The 26214-nt window shown below is 34.5% G+C and overlaps 1 protein-coding gene across 1 annotated transcript in view; it reads right to left on the bottom strand.

The window, feature by feature from the left end:
* COP1 (COP1 E3 ubiquitin ligase) overlaps positions 1–26214 on the bottom strand; it is a 118592-nt gene that overhangs the window by 48720 nt on the left and 43658 nt on the right. Inside the window, exons 12-15 of the mRNA XM_029284601.1 lie at positions 22757–22900; positions 13624–13732; positions 11800–11881; positions 10465–10581 (exon numbers count right to left, since the gene is read on the bottom strand). Coding sequence (XP_029140434.1) covers positions 10465–10581; positions 11800–11881; positions 13624–13732; positions 22757–22900 — 452 coding nt within the window. The remainder of the gene's footprint in view (positions 1–10464; positions 10582–11799; positions 11882–13623; positions 13733–22756; positions 22901–26214) is intronic.

Here is a 26214-nt window from a genome sequence, read left to right on the forward strand (position 1 = left end):
TTTTAAACTGGCTGTAAGCCGCCCTGAGTCCTCCGGGAGAAGGGCGGGGTATAAATGAAATAAATAAATAAATAAATAAATAAATATTGTGCTCTTAAATTAGTCACTCAATAATTTATTATTTTAGAATGTAGTGTCCATGCCCAATTGAGCTGTCATTATTTTTATCCATCCAAAGTTGCATTTTTTGAATAGTTACATCAGGATTAATGTCCATCACATTAATTAGTGCTTGAACAGTGTGCTATGTTTCCTAGATAAACATTTTATCTGACTCATTGTATTTGTTGTATTTCTATCCTGCCTTTTTCTCCAAGTGCTATAAACAACAGATATGCAGTTCTCCCCTCACAATTTTTCCCCATAACCATCACCTACTAAAATAGGTTGGACAGAGAAACTATGTGTTCATGACTGGCTCAAAGTTATGTAATGAATTTGTATGGTTGAGAGAGGGAATCAGAAGTTGGGTCTCCCTGGTGACAGTCAAATATTTAAACACAACATCCACAGTAACTCACAACAGATCATATGAACCTTCTGCTGAACAAGATAAAAGTGTGATCTGTTAAAGAAAGTTATTGTTTTTACTGTAAGTAAGAAATATAAAAATCTTAGATACTGTTATGATCCAGATGATCAAGGCAAGGCAGGCCTCTAGGGAGTTCTTTATTTCTCTTAACCAATGTTCCAGCCAATGGCCCTCCAACAACTGGTAAGGCTTCACCCTCACGCTACCCTGAAGGCAACCACCCTCAGTCCCCCAAACAACAGACCCTATAGTACAAAGAAAGCCCACAGAGTAGGAGCACGCTCACAGGGCAAGGTCCAGGGTTCCCAGTCCAGTCCACCAGGCAGGGTCCAGGCCCGATACAAGGGCAGGACAAGAAACAGGACCAAGAAAAGAAGCAGTTCCAAGGGCACAGAAAAGCAAAGGCCAAAAGCAGTCCACAGAACAAGAGCAAGGTCCAAAACACAAGGCAAAGAGCAATCTTCCAAGTGAGGCAAGGCAAACAGCAACAGGCATAAGTAAAAGCCAGGGGAGTGTAAGCCAAAGAAAAAAATTGTTCTTGACAAAGACTTCTCCTTAAGTTAGTCTCCTCCAGATGTTCCTTGAGGAGGGATGGGGCAACCACCTCCCAAGTAGCCTTGCAGCCCTTCTCTGGGCTTGCCTATGCTCCACTCTCCTTGCCCTTGGATTGAGTGGAGTAGGCAGCTGTTCCTCATCAGAGGAGATTGGCTGCCTATCAGCACCACTGTTTGTCAGCAGCCATCCTCCCCTGTGTCTATGCAGGCAGGCAGCTCTCCATCTGGTCAACCACTTCCCCCAATGCCTGAGGGGCCCGGGACAGCATCGTCCTCAGCCTCTGACGTGCCTTCCCTGTCGGATGGTCCCAGCTCCAACTCTTCCTCCTCCTCTGAACCGGGCTCTGAGGGGGCCACGACAGGTACTCTAGTCACTGCAGAAGCTTCTCAAAATGATTTATGATAGACTGAAATTGTCACAGCTAATACTGTTTAGGGCCTTTCTGTTCCTTTTGGACTAAAGGTTTAAGATGCTCTAAAAATTGAGATAATTCCAGTAATATCAAAAATCAAGAGCATACCAAGGAAACAGTGATAAATGCCTTTTAATCTTAATTCATTAGTTTCTTGCCACACTAGCACAGAACAATGGCTCAAACCACATTCAAACCAGTCAATATTCTCTTTAATCTAGATCACAGGCAGCAAATACTTTCAGAGTGGGAAACAGCTAAAATATTTTGAGGGACATTTAATCAATGTTTATATTTGCCTATGCTAGTGTAGGAACATAACAAAGATTGATATAATTTCATGTACATCTTAAATTTCAGATTTTAAAGATTTCAATGGTTAAGCTTTTAGAAGTTGATGAGAAAAATTTAAAAAGAAAATCTTACTTGACACAGACATTATAGAATTTGAAACCATGGAAGACAACAAAAGTGAGACTACAAAAGTCAAACCAAGTGGGACTACAAAAGTCAAACCAAGTAAAGGAACTGGACAGGGAATAACTGCAAGAAGAAATCCTGAATGAAGCCAAACATCGGGATTTACAAAGTAGGCTGGTGAAACCTTTGAAGATTTCTTCTGAATGCCAAAAATTGAGGAAATATCAAATCCTGTGATGCCATTGGAATGTTCAAAGGTCAAGATTGTAAAGAGCAAAAAGTGGAATATAAAACTAGATTATTTGATATTTGTTTGACATTTCTGGTAACCTTTAAATCAGGACTGAAAAGATGACAATTTGTGGATTGCACATAAGTAAAAGTTGACTACGGGAAGTATTTTTTCGTTTATAATTTTAAAAGAGAACAAAAAACTTACTATATTAGTTTATGCTCGATGTGATGAAGATTGGAAGCCACTTCTTTATTATTGCCTTTCTTTTTCTTTTCCCTTTTATTTTTTTTCTCGTTTTTTTCCCTTGTACCGTCTAAACTCTTCTTTACTTTTCTTTTTCCATGTAGTTTAATTTGTAATAGTTTTTACTACATTTACTAAAAACATCAATAGTATTTTTTTAATAATATTTTATTATTATTATTTATTATAATTTTACAATTAAGTATTTAAAAAGCAATGTGGTGACTGGGTTAATCAATAGTTTAATAACATACATAAATCTTTAGTATAAATCTCAAGTTACAACATCAGATATTTCCTATCTTTTTCCCTTAATATCTACTTTCTCATATTAGGCTAATACAGTTATTATTAACTAAGTAAATACATCTTTTTACATTTATCAATAATTTTTAGCTTATACATATCTTAATTGTGTTTGCATTCAATCCTTAAATATAATCAATGTCCTGTTATTGCTTTTTCCCCAAGCTTTAATTTCCCATCAATATTCAAATTAACATTTGGTATTTATAATTTCCAAGCTTTAGGTAAGTTTCCCTTATCTCAACTTCTTATTTTTCCCTTTTCATAACAAAATCTAACATTCTAAATACACATCTTCTCTATTTGAATATAGTTTTATTCTGTTTTCTAAAAATTATCTATTTTCCACCATATTAAACTATCCAATTAATAATACATTATCCCCTCTAATAAATCAAAACCATTATATGTATTGTTTGGGTTCACCAATAAATCAGTAATATACATGCATTTTTTCGTTTAGGTCTAATTTTTAAAAGCTCAAATATTTCCTCTCTTTTTCTGGTAATATCTATTATCTCATAATGGGCATACAGAATTCTTATTTTCAACTGACTTCCAAATATTTTATATTAGGTGACCAATATTTCCCTTATCTCAACTTCTCCCTTTTTCCCTTTTCATACCAAAGTCTATTAGTCTTGTTACACATCTTACCTATTCAATTATAATGTTATGTTATTTTCTAAAAATTATCTATTTTCCACCATATTCAACCCTCTAATTAGTAATATGAAATCCCCTCTAATAAATCAAAGCCATTATTTTCTTCAGCCTTACCCTGGCTTTCTTCCTTTGCCAACTAACCTTCCATGTCAGTGCTTTTGAATCATCAAATAGTTCTCCCTCTATTATTATATATATTATTTGGAATAAGACAGACCATTTGGTTAAAGTTTTTTTGGAAGAACTAGCCCATTTGTATTCATTAGATCGCCTCCCTATTACTCCAATTTCCCACAATTGTCCTGATAGGTTTATCTTCCCTTCAATCTGTTCTTCTTCCTTTCCCTCAAATTTCTTCTGATTTTTGTAAAGTCTTTTCCATTTTCAGTGTTGTCACTCCCTGTTCTGATTATTCCGTTGGCTGGATCTATTAGTCAACTGAGTCCTCTGTCTTAGTATTTAGTTGTTCCACTTCTCTTGTTATTTTCTGCATTGTTAGTTCTTTGGTTATAGTCAAGATCTGGGTTTGTATAATTAAGCTGGCACCTTGTTCCTTTATGTTGCATCTTATTTTGTCACAAACTGAAAGAATGGTTTCGTGTATTGATTTCAACATGGAAAGGATTTTTCCTGATCTTCATCCATATTCTCTTGATAGTATATTAAGTTGAAGACTTTAGAATCAAATGTTAAAAATAGTTTTTTGTTTTTTATAGCTAGGTATGGGACATCTATTTCACATGTTATAGGTGGTCTTTATAGTAGAAATTGTTTGTCAAGTAAGAGTTTATAGTGCAAGGTATTCCATCATCTCATATAATAACATATGCTTCTCATGTAAAGAAATAGGAAAGCAATTCCCCATGTATAGCTCTGAAAGTCAGTAAAAGTTTACATTCATAGTTCAAACAGGCCAGATATGCCGCCCAAAAGTTCCTTCTTTGCAGATGAGTCTATCACAGGTGGTAGCTGTCAAGGTCAAAGAAGTTTTTTCTGGAGTCTGGGCTTCAAGCCAAGTCTCTTTTAGGCAATAACAAGTTGTAATACCATACTTCACCACAGGATGTCACCGATGCCGTTTAAAGCTTTTTAAGACTAAAGTTTTTATGATAGTTTTTCAAGTCTTATTTCTTTTTTTAGATAAAAACAAACATCTCCAGTAAGTATAGGAACACTTTTAGTCCCCAAGTTTCAAAAGCCTATACATCCAATTAGATTAAAATTGTTCTTATAGTTGCTCTGTTTCCCCTGGGTAGTTAGTTGCCGCTTTTCTTAGAGGGTGGGGTAAAAATTCCCTTCCCTCACTCCTCACAGTGGGAAAAATACTTTGTGCAGCTTTTACAGGAAAAAAATACTTAAAGTCTTAAATAGATCAGATCTCACCCAGTTTCATCCGTATTGCTTTAAAGGTGCTTGGTGGTGATTTTGACTTGGGCTGTCAACAGCTTAGTGACGAGCCATATTGCTATGGCCAGTCTTTCCCCCGCCGTTTGGAGGGCTTCCCCGGATCAAATGGAAGGGCCACCGTCCTCTCGCGATCAAGCGGGGGTCCCGGGGGTCCCCTCCTTGCTCGTCGCCCCTACAGGGCGACTTTCGACCCTTTCAAGGGTCCCTTAGCAGGACGAAATCAGACGCAAAAGACAGAGCTCGTCTTCCAGTGTCCGCACTGCCGCAATGGCAAATCGGAAGTCCAAAACATCAATAATATTATTTTTTAAAAATAGGAAAAGATTTGTGAAAGTGCAAGGAGGGGAAACTAAAGGGGAACACATGCTTTTTCACAGCTTCAGGCCTACTTTAGATCCACTCCAAGAACTGTATAATCTACAGATTTAGTTGATTAGTATTAAAATTATTTATTTTAGACAGATAATTTTTCTACTTATCTCATGTGAGACAAAGATTTGACTATAAAATTAATACTGCACTCTATCAGCATTTTACTACATTATTTTTAAATAGATATCTAATAATACCGTTTATCTATAAAGTAGACCAAAAGGAAGAGTAGCCTAAAAGAGAACATCAGGCAGGTTTTAAACAGCTTCCACACAGCTTGAGGTTACAGATGACATTCATCAAGTGATGGAAATCAGATTTCACACATTAGGGATTTTTTTATTGATCTAATTTTTTTGGTCATGGAATGACATGTAGAAGCTCTATTAAATACATTTCTACCAAAAACATAAAACTAATCCCATTCAAAATTTAATTGGCCAAGATGAAAAGGTTAATGCAAAGTGGTTTTAAAATGGTTTTAAGCCATTCATGATTAGAAAAAACTGATATTTGAATTTGTAAACAAAACTCAACACATTGTAATTTCTGTAGCTGAGAATTAAACATTATCTGCTTGTGAAACAGCACAGTTTAATATTTTGAGAGCTGTTGAACACAGCTGCAGCCATTAACTTCACTATGAATTTTGCAAAACAAAGAGAAATTATTTATCATATATATTGATGTCCCTGACCAGTATTGGAATTTATGCGTGTCAGGACTCAATATCAATTTTATCCTCCAGGAAAAAAAAAATATTGCAATCATTATTGCTATGAGAAGACAAATAATAAAACAACTGATGTGGTAACTCCTCTGAAGGAACGGGATGTACTGTCAACTGGGAATGCCTAGATCAGTGATGGCGAACCTTTTAGAGTGCCCAAACTGCAAACCAAAACCCACTTATTTATTGCCGGGTGCCAGGTGGGCGTGGCCCATTGGTGGGTGTGGCTGTGGTGGTCATGGCAGAGTGGATGGGTGTTGCCAAGGTGGGTGTAGTCACCTCGATGTTGCTCGTGGGGAGGGATGCTTGTGGGAGACAGGCAGGGTTGGGAGAGATCCAGGGGGTCTCTGGCAGATGGGGTGGTGGGCAGGAGGCTCATCCTGTGGGGTGAGGCGAGGCGAGACAGGGTAGAGGTGCCATTGTCGCAGGGCAAGGCAAGGCAGGGGCCAGGGTGGCCGCTGCCTGACACCATCGGCCCCCGCACACAGAGGCCAACGAGCGCATGGGGGCCGACGGTGTCCGTCAGCAGCCACATACTGCCAGCCCCTCGACTGGCGCACTCTGGGGCTCCACAGCCCACTGCCAGCAGTTCAGAGAAGCTGCCTGAGCTGGATGGCCAGCCAACCGACAGCTGAGGAGGCGATGCAATGGGTCGTGCCCAGGAAAAGGAGAGCATGCGAGCCAGGAGGGACAGGACGGGGGGGAGGAAAACTAGCCATGCTGAGATGCATCCGGCCATATGGGGACCTCGGCAAGTTAGCGGGCGGCTGGTTGAAGAGGGACAGTTGCCATCTCTGGGGCATGGCATGCGTGCCCACAGAGAGGGCTTTGAGTGCCGCCTCTGGCACGTGTACCATAGGTTCGCCACCACTGGCCTAGATGGAATACTGTGGACCAAAATGATGCAGTCTCCCAGTTGAAATGACTGACCTGGGGATGTTTTGTTAGTTGATATACAAAGACAGTGCAGCAAGAGGAGCACAGCCATATGCAGCCTCGGAAATGTGAATGTCTAGCTTGTAACAATACAATTTCTCCTATAAATGTAAAGCCCCAACAGACTAAATAAATTGAAGCTTTATACACAATTAACCTGGAAGTAAATAAAAAAGTGAAGCATGAAAAATCATTCTAACATGGTCACAAGGGCAAAGTTTGATTAGAACAGGGGACTGACTTCTGTGCCAATTTTCAAGCTGAAACATCTGTAACTTGGAAAAGTTTTAAAGTACATTTTGAAAGAAATAATGTCTTTAAGTTTAGAGATAATGTCCTTAAAAGTTATGAAAACTCAGTTCAGATTTCAAACAGCAGGCAGGAGAAAGGAGGTTCAAAATGGGATGACCGTTCAGGAATCCATGAATGTATTTATGGAACATGTAACACATCGATTCTTTCAAAATGTACTTTAAAACTCTTTAATGACTTTATAATGCAGAGTAGAATTCAATGTAAGCAACTGCAAAGTGATGCATGTTGAAGCAAAAATAAGTAACTAAATCAATCAACTAATATTTATGCACACACTGTCAAAAGGGACCTGGGGTAACTTATTGAAAGGGATCTCAGAATGATGGATGATTGCACAATTAAAATTTCAATCTAATTTGTGATGGATAAAACATTAGGTAAATTTCATATTATGAAATATTTGGAAACAGGTAAAAGGATAAGTATATAGTAAATGTAGGCAATATAACATCCTGAATTTAGTAAAATGCAGAAAGAGAAATAATGTTCAATTTTGAGAACTGTAAAAGTGATTCCAAAATCTATCTTTCCCTCCCCCCCCAATAAATGCTTCACAACTAATTTGAAGATATGTATGTCTTGTTATACAAGACATCATATTCAAGGAGACTTAAGAACATTCCCGAGCTAGAAAAGTTCTGCAAAGAAGAAGGGTGGGCAGGGGGGAATCCAAAAGCAAGAATATAAAGATGAGATTTTTGGAAACATCTTACAAAACTGAAATCCTGTAACATGTTTATATATTCCAATGTAACACACTCTCTGTAGTCCCTGAGTATATTTTTGGCTGTCAATTTCATTGTGTTTCTTGCCTGATTTTGTCTCTTTTATGTCTCCTCTAAACAACACAACAAAGAAGCAACTATTTATACAAATCAACATCAAGATCCAAAGAATACTGGCAAAGCACTAAAAGACAGTAAATACAAGATCATCACTCTGCCTAGACTATAGCAGCTGTTCAAATAAAGTTTATATGAAGAAAAGGTACAGTACATTCCAGATACATCACATTTTCTCTTGACAAAATGATGTTACCTGCTTATCTTTAATTTTCTCTCCCACTGTGTCTAAACCAACGTAAGTAGAGTGTATGTTCTGGACTTGACAAAACACAGATTTCTATGAATCCTAACTGACTGAATAAAATATCAGCAATTTAAGTGTTTAGAAAGAAGTCAATCAAAGAATTAATCCTGAATGACTGTGAAGACCCTATGAGAGTTGTAACACAGCTGCTATTGAATCAACTGAAAATAAAAACTGTAAGACAATTTCCTTGTGTGTCTATCACACTAGGTCAATAAAGCTATTCTATTCTATTCTATTCTATTCTCCAATGATATTGAAATATTTTTAAATAGAAACTTGCCAACAATCGTATGTAACTTTGAAACAAGAACTTTGGCCTGATACACAAGAATTGATATGTAGAAAATGTTAAAGTCAACACGAGAGAGAGAGAGAGAGAGAGAGAGAGAGAGAGAGAGAGAGAGAGAGAGAGAGAGAGAGAGAGAGATAGGGTAAGAAGGATTTTGAGATAAATATCACTAATAACAGGAGATCAGTTGAATGAAAGAAAAATTATGAAGTCAGAATTAATACGGTATAGTACAGTGATTAAGACATTAGCTTCTCAGGTTTAATTCAAGAATACAACTATCAGTTCATACATGCATTTCTAAAATAATTTACCTCAAAATATTGAAACTCAATTACAATGGAATAAATAAATACAAAACTATGTATTTTAAGAATTCAACATTAAATATAATTTTGCTTTTAAAGGAAAGTACATTGAACATATATTTGTTATCATTCATCTCACACTATTATTTCTTTATAATTATGTAACAAAAATAGTCCTTGAATTACAACAGATTAATGATTTTCTGCAATTACAACAACCTCAAAAAGGGGTGCTTTATGGCGCATAAAGCACTTCTGGACATTGGAAAATATGATCCTGGTTGCATAATCACATTTTGGGCACTTGGCCCCCTGCTCGCATTTATGACCAGCCACAATATCTTGTAGTTATATATCCATTGTTTTCAACCATTTCTGTCAGTTTCTAGTCAAAATAAAAAAAGTCCATTCAGGTTAAGTGAATAAATTCACTTAACAACCATGCAATTCACTTAATGACTTAGATGAAAATGGTCAAAAAATTGGTTCCTGTGGGTGCCTCAATTTATGACTGCAATGACTTATAAAATTCAGGTCCCAATTATTTTTGTTTCTTATAGTGACTAAATTTTTAATACTTCTCAAGAATTACTATTTAAAACTTGATATTAATTATTTAAAAGTATGTTCAAGTGTTCCTTAGCATCAATATTCAGTGGTCATTACTATTTCCTTAAATTGTTATTTCTCATATAATTTTTGCTATTAATTTCTGTGCCAAGAATATTGTTTTCATTTTGTTTCTTTGGTAGCATCTTTTAACTTTTATCAACATAATTTGTATCTCATTTTTGGGTACAAAAGTAACTTAATTGGCCAAGGAATACTTTAGTTTCTAAACTACGTAACTAAGAAGACTTAAAATAATAGAGGGTTTGCACATAATTTCTTCCTCTTGTATTTTTCTGGTGTTTTATTATCCAATGTCCAGAGTTCTTTAGAGTTAGGCATTTGTAAACCATGTAACTAAACAGAAAACTCAATCTTAAGCGAAAGAGTTATTGGCCCTGTGATCCTGAAGAGCCGCCTTCTGGACAGAAAGCAATTACTTCAGCTTTTGAGGATTCAATATGTAAAACTGAGTTATATTTTCAGAATGCTATCTAACTAAAATGTCTCCTAAAAAGAAAGCAAAATACAACATTTGCAGATATCTCTCAGCTCTTCTAAGAACGACTAGTTCCTACAACTTCTTGTTGTTTTCGCTCACAACAATTTAATTTATTACATGTGGATTGCGCCTATAGCTTCCTTGGCTATAAACATCTTGGTCTACTGCCCAATTCATGTCTTAACAATACTGGAAAGCTTCTAATACTCTTCTCCAAAAGACAGCAATGGAGAACTGAAATTTTCATTCCTCCAGCATTTACAAAAAGCAACAGAAAGCAGAAGAATTCCTTGGGGCCAGGATATTCAGTGGCATCCTGTTTCAAAAATGACTAATTTTTGAAATGTGTGCCTGTAGCCATAACTCGGCCATATGTGTCTGTAGCCATAACTCGGCCTTATGTTATATTATTATAAACCATTGCCTAAATGGCTAGACACTCAAAACACTTACACATATACATATAAAGAATTTTACCCTATTTTTTATGTTATTCATTTTGTTTCACACAAAAAGAGCAAATTGTTACACCTACCTGCACAGCCAAAAGCAAGATGGTACCTGGATGAGGGACTGAATTTTACACAACACACATTTGCCTTGGCCTCAATACTTGCTACTGAATTGTCCAGGTTTGTTGACCACAGTTTCACTAAGGAAAGATAAAAGAAATGCAAGCAAACTAGGTAGATTAAGCTGCAATTGCTTTTCTGGGATTTTCACATGAAATATTTTTCCTTTTATTATTTCTATTGCTATATAGAAATATAGCAACAGGAAGCAATGTTTACATGTGGATCACATACAATCTTCAACAATGGATTAGTGGGAATTTCAGATGCCTCCGTAAGACCTCTTGCAAAAAATATATATGACATGATGACATCACCACCACACACCCTGCAATCCAGACAGGCCAGAAAGACAGCACTCAAACACAAGAGATTCTAAACTATCTTGGGACCTAATTGTAATAAACCAACATGTTGTCTTAATATAAAACCAAAGCACAAGAGACTTATTTTTAATTTCTACTGAATTTCATTCAATGATTTTGAGTTTTATTTTTCTAGAAAATATTACACACTAGCAACATTTTTTGAATTAAGTCATTTTTGTTCAAACTTCAAACTTTTTTAGTTTAATGTTGTAACTTATAGTCACCTTTCCTATTAACTGATCTGAACTGATAAAAAATAGAGAATCTGATAACTGGTATATTTAATTTTGTTTTAGCACCAACTTTACATTAGTCTATGATTAAAGCAAGGAACAAAAAGCGGAACTCATTGGGACTAAAAACAAGAAAGTGAACTCATTTTTTTCATATGGCTTGAAAGTATGTAACTGTCATGAATCCTGTACACCTATTTTAGTTATCATCAGGTTTCACATATGATATTTGTGCATAGAAAGCCAGTGTTGTGTAGTTATTAAAGTACTAGAGCAGGAGTAGAGAGAGTCGGGTTCTAATCCTTCTGTAGACACAGAAACCGGTTGAGTGACCTGGGGTCACTGACTTCTTATCAGCCTAAATCAGCATCAGATTCTGCAATAAGCTAACTAATAAACAAAAAACCCTATAGAATTGAAACCCACTGTGATGTAGTAGATAAGTGCTGAAATAGGAGTGGTAAGATCTGAGCTTTCCCTTATATCTAGAAACCAGATGGGGGGCATTGTCACTCTCTTTCAGAGTCAGGCTCTGCAACAAGCCAGCTGGTAAATAAAACTCCTCCTCACTAAATGATAATAGCTTTTGCTTTAAGAACTAGATACATAAGGTTAAAAAAAAAAAAAGACAAGTGGACCCTGCAGCTATTAATTCAGCTGTGGCAGAGTGATTGGGGAGGGGGTGGGGAAGCAATACCTTTTGCATCATCAGAACCTGAAGCCAAGAGTTTAGGATCCATCAAATTAAAGTCCACACTCCAGCATCTTTTCTCATGCTCCTGTTTTGTCATGGGGGAACAGAAATAGAACGATAGAAAATTACTTCTTCAATAGAATCAAGGTCATGATGAAATACATACTACTTTTGTTAAATTATTATTGGTAAAACTTTACTATTTTTCATCTACCCAATATAATTGATTGTACTGTTTGATAGCAGCCTCAGCAAGGACATATAGAGAGCTATCTTGACGCCTAGTTAATTTTTTAAAAAATTACATTTTGAAGATCTTACACTACTCTTATTACAACAGTATGAGTTTCAACTTGCTAGTAATCCCTTATGGCATTTTTGAAGAGGCAACTGCTAAATTTCACCTCTAAAAACAAATTAGCCACTTAGTAGGATATACAAGCAATATGTTCCTCTATAGACTCAGTTCTCAGAAAAACATTATTTAATTAGCACATCCGTTTCAGCATCTCTAGCCTCCTTAAACATGATTCCACATATGCTGGAGTTTCTAATTTAGGATTGGACATTTTAAAGTCAGTTTTTTAAAATAGTTCAGTTTAATAACTCCTATTACTCAGTTTTCAACTGGGAGCAAATTAAAACTTTTGAGAAAAGAAGAGTCTGAATGTTATCTGCATATTAGAATTCTTCTCAGTCTGGAGACTGAAAAGCAAGCGTATTGGCTTGTGCAAGATCCTATCTTTTACTCATTAAGGGTTCCTACATTTTTATTTGGATAATCTACTACCAATTGATTTAATGAATCAAATATTTCAAACTCTGGGCAGGCCAACTAGGATAGAAATTATTTCAATAATTTATTTGAATAATAAATTAAAAGAATTCTACTGAAACATTAATACATTAATTTCCTCACAATCCTAAACAATATCCAATTCTATACTGGTGAGCATCCTTTTTCATCAACTAATTCCTAATTCTAAATGCTTTATCCACTGCAATGTTTTCATTTTCAGTACTTCAGTTGCAACTGCTCTATCAATATCAGAACCACTGAAAACTCTGTTTTCTCTAAGCTATATTTTTTTTTAAAAAAAAGATACAAAAGTGATTCTGAGTGCAAAGGACTAGCTGCTAGATTTACTGTCAAGGAACAGAAATAACAATACAAGAGGTCATTTATTGAAAGCACTTGGTGATTTATAAGCTCTATTTGTGAATGCTAAGAAGTCATTCTTTTTAACAAGAATTTTTAAACAAGAATTTTAGTAAGTTTTCATTCCATCCATGAGGAAACAGTTAAAAAGGACATCAACTGAAGGCAACATATCACTAGACAGATTTATCACATGTAAATATCAATGGTCCTGGCATCTACAGTGCCAAACCATAAAGCAAATGATTAATGATACCCATCTTCAATGGTAACAGAAGAGCCATGTCTTTTGGCTTAAGAAATGAAACTGGGACGCAGCAACTATGACTCTTCAGATTTTAGGGCCATATTATTAGAGTGAACATCATACATGTTGCCCAATATCACAATACTCTTTGGAACACAGTCATACAAATACATATATAACACTATTTTGTTCATTTCCCATATGCACAAGAACACATTTACCCATTTTTTTGTTTTACACCCAACTTGTCCCTCTGTTTTGCACACATGTACATACACACATGTTATTCTTATTCTCTCATACTTATTCTCTCATACTCCTTTATTTCTTACAGAAGCCAAATTGTCTCACCTGCAATCATTTTCTCTTAACTTTATTTCTTGGTAATATTTTTCCCATATCAACACAAGCATTTCTTTACCTGATAGACTTTTGAACGTTGCCCTGTGAATCCATCCCATAAGATCACTGTTCCTTCATAGTCACTGCTGGCCAAAAGGTTCTTGTGGTAACTACTCCAGCTGATACAGCTGAAAAAAGAGGTAATCCAAATGCTAAAACATTTTATTCTACAATTATGGGCACTGTAAATTAAATAACGTAATAATTCAGACTATTTTATGCATCAGCTGCAGATTTGTTTTGTTTTGCTAATTTCATAACCCTGATTATATTTAGGTCAAAATTCTGTCTAAATTCATATGGGACAAAGCTAAAATTATTGGTGTCACTAGACTTTATTATATCCAGAAACATATATTTCAGAAGTTTAAGTTGAAAGTATTCCTTCTTTGTTAGTGGTTGCAAGAGAGAGCCTTATTCAACAAATTGGAAGAGGACACCTGCATTCCAACAACAACAAAAAGACTTAACAAAGTGGGCAAACTATTGTACAATAGCCTTAATTACACATATTAGCAAAATAATGTTTAGGATGATCTAATGTGGATTAGAATCCTACATGAAAAAGAAGATGTTCAAACTGGCTTAGGAAAAGTCTAAGGAATATTATGCTGATGCATGCTGAATAACTGAAAATGAAAAAAGAGGCTAAGGAATATTATGCTAATGCATGCTGAATAACTGAAAATGAAAAAGAAGTATCAAAAAGAAATCAGTATGTACTCCATTGATTATAAAAAGGTCTTTGATTGTGTTCATTACATCAAGATGTGTAATGTGTTCAGAAAATAAGAATCCTAGAACATTTCATTGCCTTCATGAGAAACTTATATACAGTTCAGAAACTATGGTGTGGACACATCATGGTAAAACAGACTTGTTCCAGGTTGGCAAAGGAATGTGAGAAATTTGCATACTCTCCCTTTATTTATTCAACATAAATGCTGAATATATATATTAAGGGAGGCTTGATTGGAAGAAGAACATTGCTTTAAAACTGGGGGAAGAAACATCAATAATCTATGTTATGCTGATAATATTACCTTGATAGCCAAAACTGCAAAGGATCTGCAAACTCTAATAATAAAAGCCAAAAAGCATAGTGAAAAAAGAAACTAAAATTAAATGTAAATAAGACCAAACCAATGACAATAGGTAGAACCACCACCCTTAGAATTTATAAACGAAGATGCTGCCTTTTCAGATCAAGCATCAACCATAAAAGAACAAGCCATCAAAATGCATTTCAAACTATCACTTGGTAGAAGAGCTGCAAAGACCCAGGAAAAGATATTTGAATGGCATCCTATAGAAGCAACTTGGTTGTTGGAGAAGACTCTTGACAATACCATGGATGGTACCATGGATCATCAAGCAAATTAACTCAGAGCTCTTACTCAAGGAACAAATGATCAGACTTAAATCATCCTACTTTGACACATTAAGAGAAAACCCAGCCTTCTGCAAAAGGTTCTAATACTGGGATAGGCAGAGGAAAAAGAAGAAGAGAATAATCAGCAAAAAGGTGGCTGGACTCAGTTTCAATGACATTGAAAGACCATGTTAGTGAGATTATCGTGGAGAAAATCTAACTATATGGTCAGAAAGAGCTGAAAATGATAATGGCACACAATTGTTTCTTAAATGTAAATATATTTGAAATGTATGCCATATTTGTCAATCAATCATTGAATTCCATATAAATTCCTGTTTTAGATGTCAACAGAACAAATTTAATGGCCTAATGACTTTTTTTCCTTCTGCACTACTTCTGTACTAACGGACAAGTCATTAGAGCTTACAGAATGTAGAGCATGGCATCTTAAATGTTGACTAGTTTAAAGCAGAGAAACCCATACTAGTATGGTGCAAAACCTGTTCATTAGCACCTTCCAAATCTATTTTCCAATTCTATACTATTTCAACATGTCCTATTTTATAAGGCATGTACCAAGAATAATTTATTCTCAGCTGAACCTATGTGTTATTTTATCTACATTGCTATTTCACTCACTCCAGATCACTGCAGTAGGGATTTTAGAATCCCAGTGACTAAATGCTCTTATAATAAAATGTGCCATTACTTCCTTGAAAATAACAGTATGTAATACATGTATATATTTATCACTGTGTTCCCTTTGAAGATAAGCAATTATTTGTAGAGCACAGCAAAAAAGAAACACAATAAGCAATAACAGAATGATTGCAGTTGCTAGCTTTCTAGCCTTCCTCAGCTAGCAAATGCAATTATTCCCAGGATCATTTGGAAGGCCTTGACAATTTGGAGAAGGAGCCTTCCAAGTATTGCATCTACATAAAAAAGCATAAGTAAGTGGACCCAGGCATGGTAGGTGGGGAGAGAGTACTCTCCCCAGTGCTTTGCATAATGACCCGTGCAATCATTTAATGATCACAACTGCAAGAGTCGGAGTTGTGTTTGTTGAGTGAAGTGATCATGTGGTCCTATGGGTTTAATGATCGCACTGCTTAATGATTGGGATCCCAATCCATTGTGATTGTAAGTCTAAGACTACCTGTAAAGAAAGATTGGATAGAAATGCTGAAATAAGAAAGAAAATATTTTTTTCAAGACAAATTGAAATTTGGAAATGTTTAAAGATTTTTAATGCTTTCATCAGCTGCTTTAGTAAATTTGTTATTATAGAAAAATAAACTGTGTTATGCAAAATGATATATCATAGTCATTTAAAGTAATAGTTTTCTTCTAAGAATGGTTTACTAGCATTCTTTTACACCTCTTCGTGAACACTTAGAATGTTTGCAAACATATCATAACACCTCAGCAATTTTTGTATAGCTTATAAATGCAAGGACTTTCACTCAAACAAGCAAATAAATTAAGGTAAGTTTTTCCACTGTAGTTTTTTTTTTTTGCTCCATTTTTTTTATAAAGCCCATTACTGCTTCGGATGATAGCATTAGTAGACACTGAGAGACCAAGAGACTCTCTTTTTGTCTCTCTTTCCTCATAAATACTATGTGAAGTTATGCTCACACTATTCAAAAAGAAAATATTTTTCTCCAGGCTACAATGATTCTACCTCAACTGAACAAACTCTAGATACTATACAAGAAAATAAGGATTATAAATAAAAATATACTAATGTAAGAAACAGATACACAAGACTCTGCCAAGGGTCTACTGGAAAAGCTGGATGTTTATGCTCTTCTGAAGGCCAGCATGGTTGGGGCCATACATAGTTCGAGGAGGTAGGTGCAATCATAAAAGATTCCACAGGATAGGGGCAATCACAAAGGAAGAATTTATGGAGTATTCCCCAAGATGATACTATTTCATAGATGGGATCCACAGCATGCTGACCCTGCTAGATCTTAAGAGATAAACAAGCCAGAGTGATACCACATACATAAAAATCCCAAGCTTCGAAAGGTTCTATAAGCGGTTAACCAGCACCTTTAACTATACCTAGAAGCCAAATGGAAATTGGTGCAACTTGTGAAATAGAGTTGTCACACTTGCAAACCAAAGTATGCCTAGAACTATTCGTGCTGCTGCGTTCTAATTGGCCTTCAGCAACAGCCTCGTGTACAGGGTGTTGCAGAAATCCAAACAAGAGATGACTAAGCCATTACTGACCATGAGAAGAGTCTCTCAATTCATGAAAGGACATAACTGTCATACAAGATGCATTTATAGAGAGGTTCTTCTTGTCACAGCTGTCACTTGTTCTTCAAACCAGAGCCAAGAAGTATAATGGTATGTATGACAGATGTTAGGAGACTGGGCAAAGGAACACTGCCAAGGGAACAGTCAGATAGGAATTAGCATAGCCCATAGCTAGATAGCAGAAGGGAGAAGAGGCTCAGAAGAGACCTTCCCTAATTTTTCAGACCATACAGGGAAGTGGGGGCAGGAGGGATTCATACTTTCAAACTTGCAAGATTAATGTCAACTCATACAGGGTAAACCAGAAAGGAACCCCAACTAGATAAGCTAGTTCTACTTTACTGCAAACTAAACTGACAGAATCCTACAATTCTGAAAGTACAGGTAGTCCTCGACTTACAACAGTTCATTTAGTGACTGTTCAGAGTTACAACAGAACTGAAAAAAGTGACATGACCGTTTTTCAGACTTATGACCGTTGCAGCTTCCCCAGGGTCATGTGTAATGAAATACTCCTGCAGACTAAAATACCAAATACACGGACTGAAGCCAACATTACTTTAATACTCAAAGAAGACTCTGATCTAACGCAAATAAAAAACTATAGACCAATATCGCTATTAAATGCAGACTATAAAAATTTTGCCTCAATAATAGCAAAAAGACTAAAGAAATTTTTGATTGAATTTATACATATAGACCAAAATGGTTTTCTACCTAAAAGATAAAAAATAATTTAAGAATGATTCTTGATGTGTTAGAATATTATGAAATTCATCCAGAGAAACAGATGGCTTTAATATTCCTTAATGCACAGAAAGCGTTTGACCATGTAAATTGGCAATTCATGTTTCAGCAACTTGCAGAAATGGACTTTGGAGAAAACTTTATAAATGTAATTAAAACAATTTAGCGTAAACAAATAACTAAAACAATTGTAAATGGAGATTTCACAGAAAACATTAACATTAAAAAAGGCACAAGACAGGGATGCCCACTATCTCCATTACTATTTATACTAACACTGGAAGTATTGAATAGAAACATCAGACAAGATATAGAAATTAAAGGACTGGAGATAAAAGATGAAAAATATAAACTACAAGCATTTGCAGATGACTTGGTTTTTATATTGGAAGATCCATTGGAAACAGGGACTAAACTTATGGAGAAAATAGAAAAATTTGGAAAAGTGACAGGGTTGAAAATAAACAGAGAAAAGACTAAAATGCTAACAAAGAATCTAACAGAAAAACAAAAAAAAAATCTAACAAAAAAAACAAATCTTCAAATAGTTAAAAAAGTCAAACAATAAAAAAGATAACTATGTAACACTGCTAAAACAAATAAAATTGGATCTGGAAAAGTGGAAAAACCTACAACTTTCAATGCTGGGGAGAATAGCAACAGTGAAAATGAATATCTTACCCAAAATACTCTTTTTATTTCAAACGATTCCCATAAGGCTGGGAAAAGTCTTTTTTTATGAACTGAATACAACAATACTGAAATTTATCTGGCAAGGAATAAAAGCTAGAATTAGACTGAAAATGCTACAAGAAACGAAAGAAAGTGGAGGATTTGGACTGCCGGACTGGACGTTATACTACCAAGCATCTATTTTAACATGATTTAAAGAATGGATAATGCTTAGAGATAAAAGACTATTATACCTAGAGGGGCATGACTTACAAATTGGTTGGCATGCCTTTCTGTGGTATAGGAAGAATAAAACACATAGATATTTTCAAAACCATTTTATAAGAAATGCATTTCTTTCAGAATGGGAAAAAATAAAAGCAAAAATTTATATTAACATACCTGGATGGCTTTCAACAATGGAAGCTATCGCTTATCCAAATTTAATTAATATCAACAAAGTTGTGACTTATAAAGATAATTGGACAATGAAGGAAAATTGAAAAACAGACAAGACCTACAAGAACAAGGTATTGATCTATCATGGTGGCCATATCTGCAAATTCAAACAAGATACGAAAAAGATGTTAAAACAATGGGATTCTACAGTAGTGGCCAAAATTGTGAAAACCTTTTGGGAAAAGTGTACATTTGAGGTTTGATGGCTAATAACACCCCTTTTTTTGGAATAGTACCATAAAATTATATATCAATCGAAAGATAATTTAATCAAGAATGTAATGCAATAACCTTTATGAAGGATTTGCTATTAGAATAGCAGTTATAAAGAAGAAAAGTGAAACATATAGAAAAAATGAGATATACAAAAATTATCACCGTAGAAAAAACAAGATATACAAAAATTATCACCATGTGAATTAATACTTAGTTGGGTAACCTTTAGCATGAATTATGGCCTTACAATGTCTTCCCATGGAGTGAACCAAGTCCTTTAGTTCTGCAGCTGTTATAATGTGAAACCAAGATTGAATGATTGCTTCTATTAACTGGGTTTTATTGCTGAGTCACTTTTGACTAACAAGTTTCTTTAGTCGCTCCATAGATTTTCAATTGGGTTACGGTCTGGGCTATTCCCAGGCCATTCTAGCAGTGGAATATGATTATCTTGAAACCACTTTTTGCACAGATCAGCAACATGACATGGAGCTGAATCCTGTTGAAATATAAATGCTTCATTGTCTTGGAAAAGATCATGTGCGGAAGACTTCAGTTTGGGCTCAAGTATTTCATTAATGTATTTTTGGCCATTTATATTCCCATTAATCACACAAATTCTGCCCACACCTTTTGATAACATACAACCCCAGATCATAACATTGACTGGGTGTTTCATGGTACATGTAATGCAATCAGAATGCAAATCTTCTCCGATTCTTCTCCTTACGTATTTTATGCCATCACTATCAAACAGGGAGATCTTGGTTTCATCACTCAAAATAATACTGCCCCATTGTTCTTCTGTCCAGATAACATGGGTTTTAGCCCAGTTTAGTCTTTTCAACCTTTGAGAAGTAAAAGTGGCTTTTTTCATGGAAAATGACTAAAAAACAAATAGACTTTAAACCAGAATTATTTTGTTAGGAATAATAGGAGCAAATTATGAGAAAGATTGTATATATTTAATTTTACATGTACTAACTGCAGCAAGAATTGTATTTGCCCAACATTGGAAAAATGAAAATTTACCAACTGAAGAAGTATTAATTAAGAAAATTTTAGGGTGTGCAGAAATGGACAGACTTTAAAGATAAAAGAGAAAGAAGACTCGGTATATTTTAGAACAAGGGATAATTTCTATCAATGGCTAGAAACATGAGTTAGAGAGAAAGGAATGTGATATGTAACCTTGAATATATATTAGTAAGAAGACTATCAAGCAATTAATTAACATATTGTTTATGATAATTAACTATTATCTATTATTTCTTGTTAAATACATGAACCCAGACAGTATGCTGTTTGCTAAATATTGAGAATGTTATTTGGAAAAACCCTAACCTCAACCCTAATCCTAACCTAAATCCAAATTCTAATCCCAATCCCACCTCATCCCTAACCCTATAAAAACTAATATAAGCCGGGAAGGCTTATATTATAGTTGGGTGCTGCTATATGCTGCTGATATTGAATAGTAGCCTAACAGCTGCAATGTAACCCTAAAAAAAAAAGCTCATTAGCTATTTTGCACCTACATAAAATAACCAAACAAATTTTTTTGGGGGAAAAACAAATCACAAATGAAAAACTTTTACTACCAATACCTAAATCTGGCTTTTTAAAATTAACAAGATAAATGAAACAAGGCATAATGGAACAGCAGGGAAGAAGGGCCACCTGTACTTTGCACTCATAAAATATCCAATTAATGCCTCTTTAAACTTCTTCACACAACATAAATTTTAATTCTATTTTAATTTCAAAATGAATTATCACATAATGTATTGAATTTTCTTCATTTTCTAAGTTAAAAATTAGAAGATACATTTTCCATACAGCATGCTGAGAAGCTTGTGTTATTAATGGAAAGATTAATGAATATGTTATACATTCCATCTGTTGAAATAATTTTGTTTATATAACATGTCATTGTCTACTTACGCTTGTAAATATGTCACGACAAAAATCCAACTTTAAAAAAATAAACTACTCTTAGTAAATAAAAAGTTGGGTTAAATAAAACAAAAGTCCTATGTCAGATCTTATAGAGAAAAAAACTTCTTCAAACTTTAACTTAGCAATATATAGGTCAAAGTGAAAATAATAAGTCAAAGTGAAAATAATAATCAATCTTGCATTATACAAGAAGTCACTCATATACTTCCTTGGCATTCATTTTTCTTGCTTTTATTTCCATTGATATTGTAAGGCAAATAATACCTTGGTACCTTAGTAGCAAAATACATCTACCCTTACTAGAATGCTAGTCTCCAAGAATAAGTAATCATCAGCTCTGGCCTAAAGATAATTAAACAGATTTGGATTCTTTGTGACAAATTATTTACCAAAACAATTAAACAATAAATTCTATCATTTTGTCACTGATTAATATTTCTGCAGAACCATTTAATGTTTTTTAAAGAAGAGAACCATTGTAGATTGAGAAAATCGGTATCATAAAAAATCAAACTTGAACAAACATCAAAATGAACAATCATATCCCAAATACTGTATATTCTCACATATAAGCTGAGGGTTTTAGGTTCCCAAATACACCCCAAATCTGGGTTCAACTTATAAATGTATGTGCTTATCAGTGAGTATACATGGCAAAACAATTTTTAAAAGTACAAGTATACATTTGTGGATAAGCTCATCTACAAATAAACTGTCCCTCAATTTTTTAACCAAATACTATGAAAAACGTGTCATCTGTGGATAAACCAATGGTGAAAATTAAAACATGAAAATTGCAAGGATCAACTTATCTGACGATGGCACATTTTTCATAGTATTTTTGCTAGAAATTCAAAGGTCAGCTTCTCTGTGAATATATACAGTAGTATGATATAAAATATTATGCTACTTATGATGGCATATCAAAATAGGATCAAATCTCTTCCACATTATTCAGTCAATAAAGAACAGTGTGACCTAATACAGGTAGTCCCTGACTTACGACCACAATTGAGCCCAAAATTTCTGTTGCTCCGCAAGACAGCTAAGTGAGTTTTGCCCCATTTTACAACCTTTGTTGCCACAGTTGTTAAGTGAATCACTGCAGTTGTTAAGTTATAACATGGTTCTTAAGTAAATCTGGCTTCCCCATTGACTTTGCTTGTCAGCAGGTCACCAAAGGTGATCACATGACCCTGGGACATTGCAACCATCATAAATATGAACCAGCTGCTAAGCATCCAAATTTTGATCATGTGACATGGAGATGCTGCAATGGTACTAAGTGTGAAAAATAATCATAAGTCACTTTTTTCAATGCCACTGTAATTTTGAACAGTCACTAAACAAATGGTTGTAAGTCAAGAACTACCTGTACTCAAATACAGAGATACAGGAAACAAGACACTATTCTTACTTTTTAAAACCGAAGAAGAAAAGCAACACATACCTGATTTTGGAATTACATGTCATTTCATTTTCTGGATAATGAATATCAACTGCATCCTGAATGACTGTGCCATATTCATAGACTTTAATCTTCTTTGTGACTCCCGCAATAGCAAAATAGTCACAGTCTCGATCAAATTCAATACTAAAAAACAAAAATACAAATACAAAAGACACAAACTTATGAATATAACACATACTTAGTTTTATTATGATGATGCATATTATTTTTCAGGAGAACCCCATCTCTGACTTTAGGTTAAAAGATACCAAAATTTCTATCTCCTAAGTTTGCAAAAGGCCACATTCTCATTAAATTTTCTGTCCTGTTGATTCATTTCTACTGGAAAGAATTAAATTAACACGAGAAAGGAAATTTAACCCAGAGTAATAAAACAGGAGAAAAGGGAAATTAAAAGTGTGGGGACGGAAATATTATTGTTGTTTAAAATGCAAAAGATGGACTTGCTGTATTTTTCAGCATTGTATAAAACAATATACCTGAGCCAGGTTTAAGCCCACAAGTCATAAAAGGGCCATAGTTCTCCACTCCTGCTCTATATGAAGTAAACGAAGAAATAAAAGAACCACAGGGGCATAATTTGTTACGTTTGTCTGGGAAGGTGTTCAGCAGAATTCTGACTGAAAGGGCACAACTGGTGATAAAGAGGAAAACCTGAAAAGTCAAGTGCTGGGTTACACCTATAATGAGCTTTGCAGGCCAAAACTTGAAAGTCATTGAGAATCATATGTTTGTTAGAAAGAAATTTTATTGCACATTTCTCAATTTAGAGAAGTATATAGCTTTGAATTACAGAATACTTTGGAAGGAATGTCTGTTGTGATATCACAATTCCTGTTCTCCACATAGGATTTCAGGCCTGTATCATTTCAGCTATATTACATTAATCAGAAATTATAAAAATAATTTTTTGAAAATATCAAAGAAGCTTCAAATTGAGATCCAAACCAAATTCTGGTTAAAAAGTATAACATGATTTAGAACTTTACAGATGATGAATTAGCTGGATTTAATGCTGGAAAATTGCACTGAGACTATATCAATCATTATAGTGCCAGAAGTTGCTCTGAAACAAAAAAAATGAGTAAGTTCTAAAACTTGGCAAATTTGGAGTAACTTCAGGTTTTGAAGTCATTTTGTACATTATATCAGAGGAATAATGATCACAACGCTATATTAGATGTTGTACAAGAATCTTTCTTCTCATTAAATTATCATTTGATCTATTTTCTCTAAAATTCTGGAAATCCCTCAGGTTCTGATTTTACATCATACTTTTTATATTTTCCAGAAGAGAAAGCCTTTATCCTCTCATGAGAAATTATTTTTAAGTAGAGCAGCAGGAAAAAAGATAAAGATAGCTAACTATTTGTGCTTCATAAATCTATAATTTTAACAAATTAAAAAAAATGGGACCATCCATTTTCTACTTTAAATTCATTACAGTTTATCATTAATGTCCAAAAGAGAATGAACAGTGATTATTTTGAACAATCATCAATAGAAACACAAATCAAGCTTGAACTAGGTATATCCAAAGAGAAAGGAAGTTTCACCCAAAAACTAGTTCTTACTGTGAAATGTAACGTTACTAGTCCTATGTCTTTCCACGTTTTGCACAATACCCAGCCAGAATGACCCAGGGATGAGTATCATGATACTGATGAGAGCAGGACACCCCCTCTTCACCCCCAAAGAGAAAATACTTTGGCAAATATAGGAAGAACCCAATACTAACTAGTCTGACTCAATGGCAGCCTGAGGCTAAATAAACAAACACTTAACACACATTGGTTACAGAGTATCAAGTCTAAACCACAGGAATGCAGAACCGGCTAACAGCAATTAGGATTGACAGGATTAAAATAGAAACACTAAAAGGTACACAATAATAAAATAAATCACATCGGATCCCTCCTGGGGCAAAGATTAACATTTTTCTAGACAGAATTGATAAAGAAATTAACCCATCAATAGACACTGACCAACGAATCAGAAAAGACAATTTTAAACTCACGAATCAGAAATGACAATTTTGAAAACCATGAAAGGGTGTAAGAACTCACGTTTGGGGACCATTCTGTCTGGCTAGCCAGGGATTCATGCTGAATATGTTTCATATGTTATAAGACAAATTAAAATCAAATTCTGGTTATAAAATTCTAGGACTACATGTCCAGGAGTCCCTGGTTAAAATATCTGCTCTGAAATTGCGAGCAAAATAAGTCTAGTATTATTTTTGAAGTAAAATGTATTGCCTTACCAAAATAACTACAATTTATAGAAAGTAAACAGGAGAATTGGTCCATAGAGGCTTCCAAACAGAACTATACTTTGCACTATATTTGATTGCCTTGTAATATGTTTTCTGGTCTGTCTCAAGAAAGGTTTTACAATCAAGAATTTATTCCATCATAACCTTAACTGAACTGCTGGATCAGCTTCTGCTTCACTGTAATGGGAAAGGCAAAAAGCTAATAAAAGAAATAACTTTTATCTATATAAAATAAAATTTTACCTATATAAAAATTATTTTAATAGTTTTTTTGCCTTTCCCCTTACAACTAAAACATTACATCACCACATTGTTACTACATTGACAAGTATTAATTTTTTAAGTTACTCACCTGCTGTTTGGCTAATTCGGCATTACACAGAAATAGAATTTTGAAATTGGAATGTATCATTAGGATTTATCCCTATCAATAACCTATTTTATGAATATGCAAAAGCTACTTAGGACAAAACAAATCTCTGCAGAAGCATAAATCAATGAGCGCAATGAGTTATGTAGTTTACTACAGCAAGAATGTCCACATCTAGTTTCAGTAGATGTACACTGTTTCCTCAGGCAGCAGTTTTTTATTTCATTCTAAAAGGATTCTTGGTTGGATCTGAATTTACATTCCCAAACAATTATATGAAATCAAGTAATAGTTTTCCTTTTGAGATAAAATAAAAACAAAAACAAAACAAGATATAATGATACAATGCTGATTTCTATTTTATTAAGCTAAGATATTTACCTCCAAACTAGTCTTTTTTGATACATTTTATTTCAATAACATAATTTGTTCCTGAAAGATATTTTGCTTCAGCTTGATCAAATATACGTAAGATTTCATTAGGAAACAGCCACACTTAATAAGTACCAAAGCAATTTGGGCTACTTTTGTCTTACTATTTACTTTGGTAACACTTTTCCATATCTGTCTTCAAATACTCAGACATTATAAACTCTCTTTTCTGTACTCATATTAACATATTAAAACCTCCATTTTCCATCTGATATGGAATAAACTAATTATATTAAGTTACTGAACCCCTGTTGATCAACTGGCATCGACTGCCATGAATAGCACAATCATTTCCAAACTATGCAAAAATAGTGTATGCCAAAAAGCCCATAGCATGTTAGAACACAAAGGTTAGTATCA

Source organism: Protobothrops mucrosquamatus, unplaced genomic scaffold (genome assembly GCF_001527695.2).
Source record: "Protobothrops mucrosquamatus isolate PMUCROS unplaced genomic scaffold, P.Mucros_1.0 scaffold757, whole genome shotgun sequence".
In the NCBI taxonomy this organism is placed as follows: Eukaryota; Metazoa; Chordata; class Lepidosauria; order Squamata; family Viperidae; genus Protobothrops; species Protobothrops mucrosquamatus.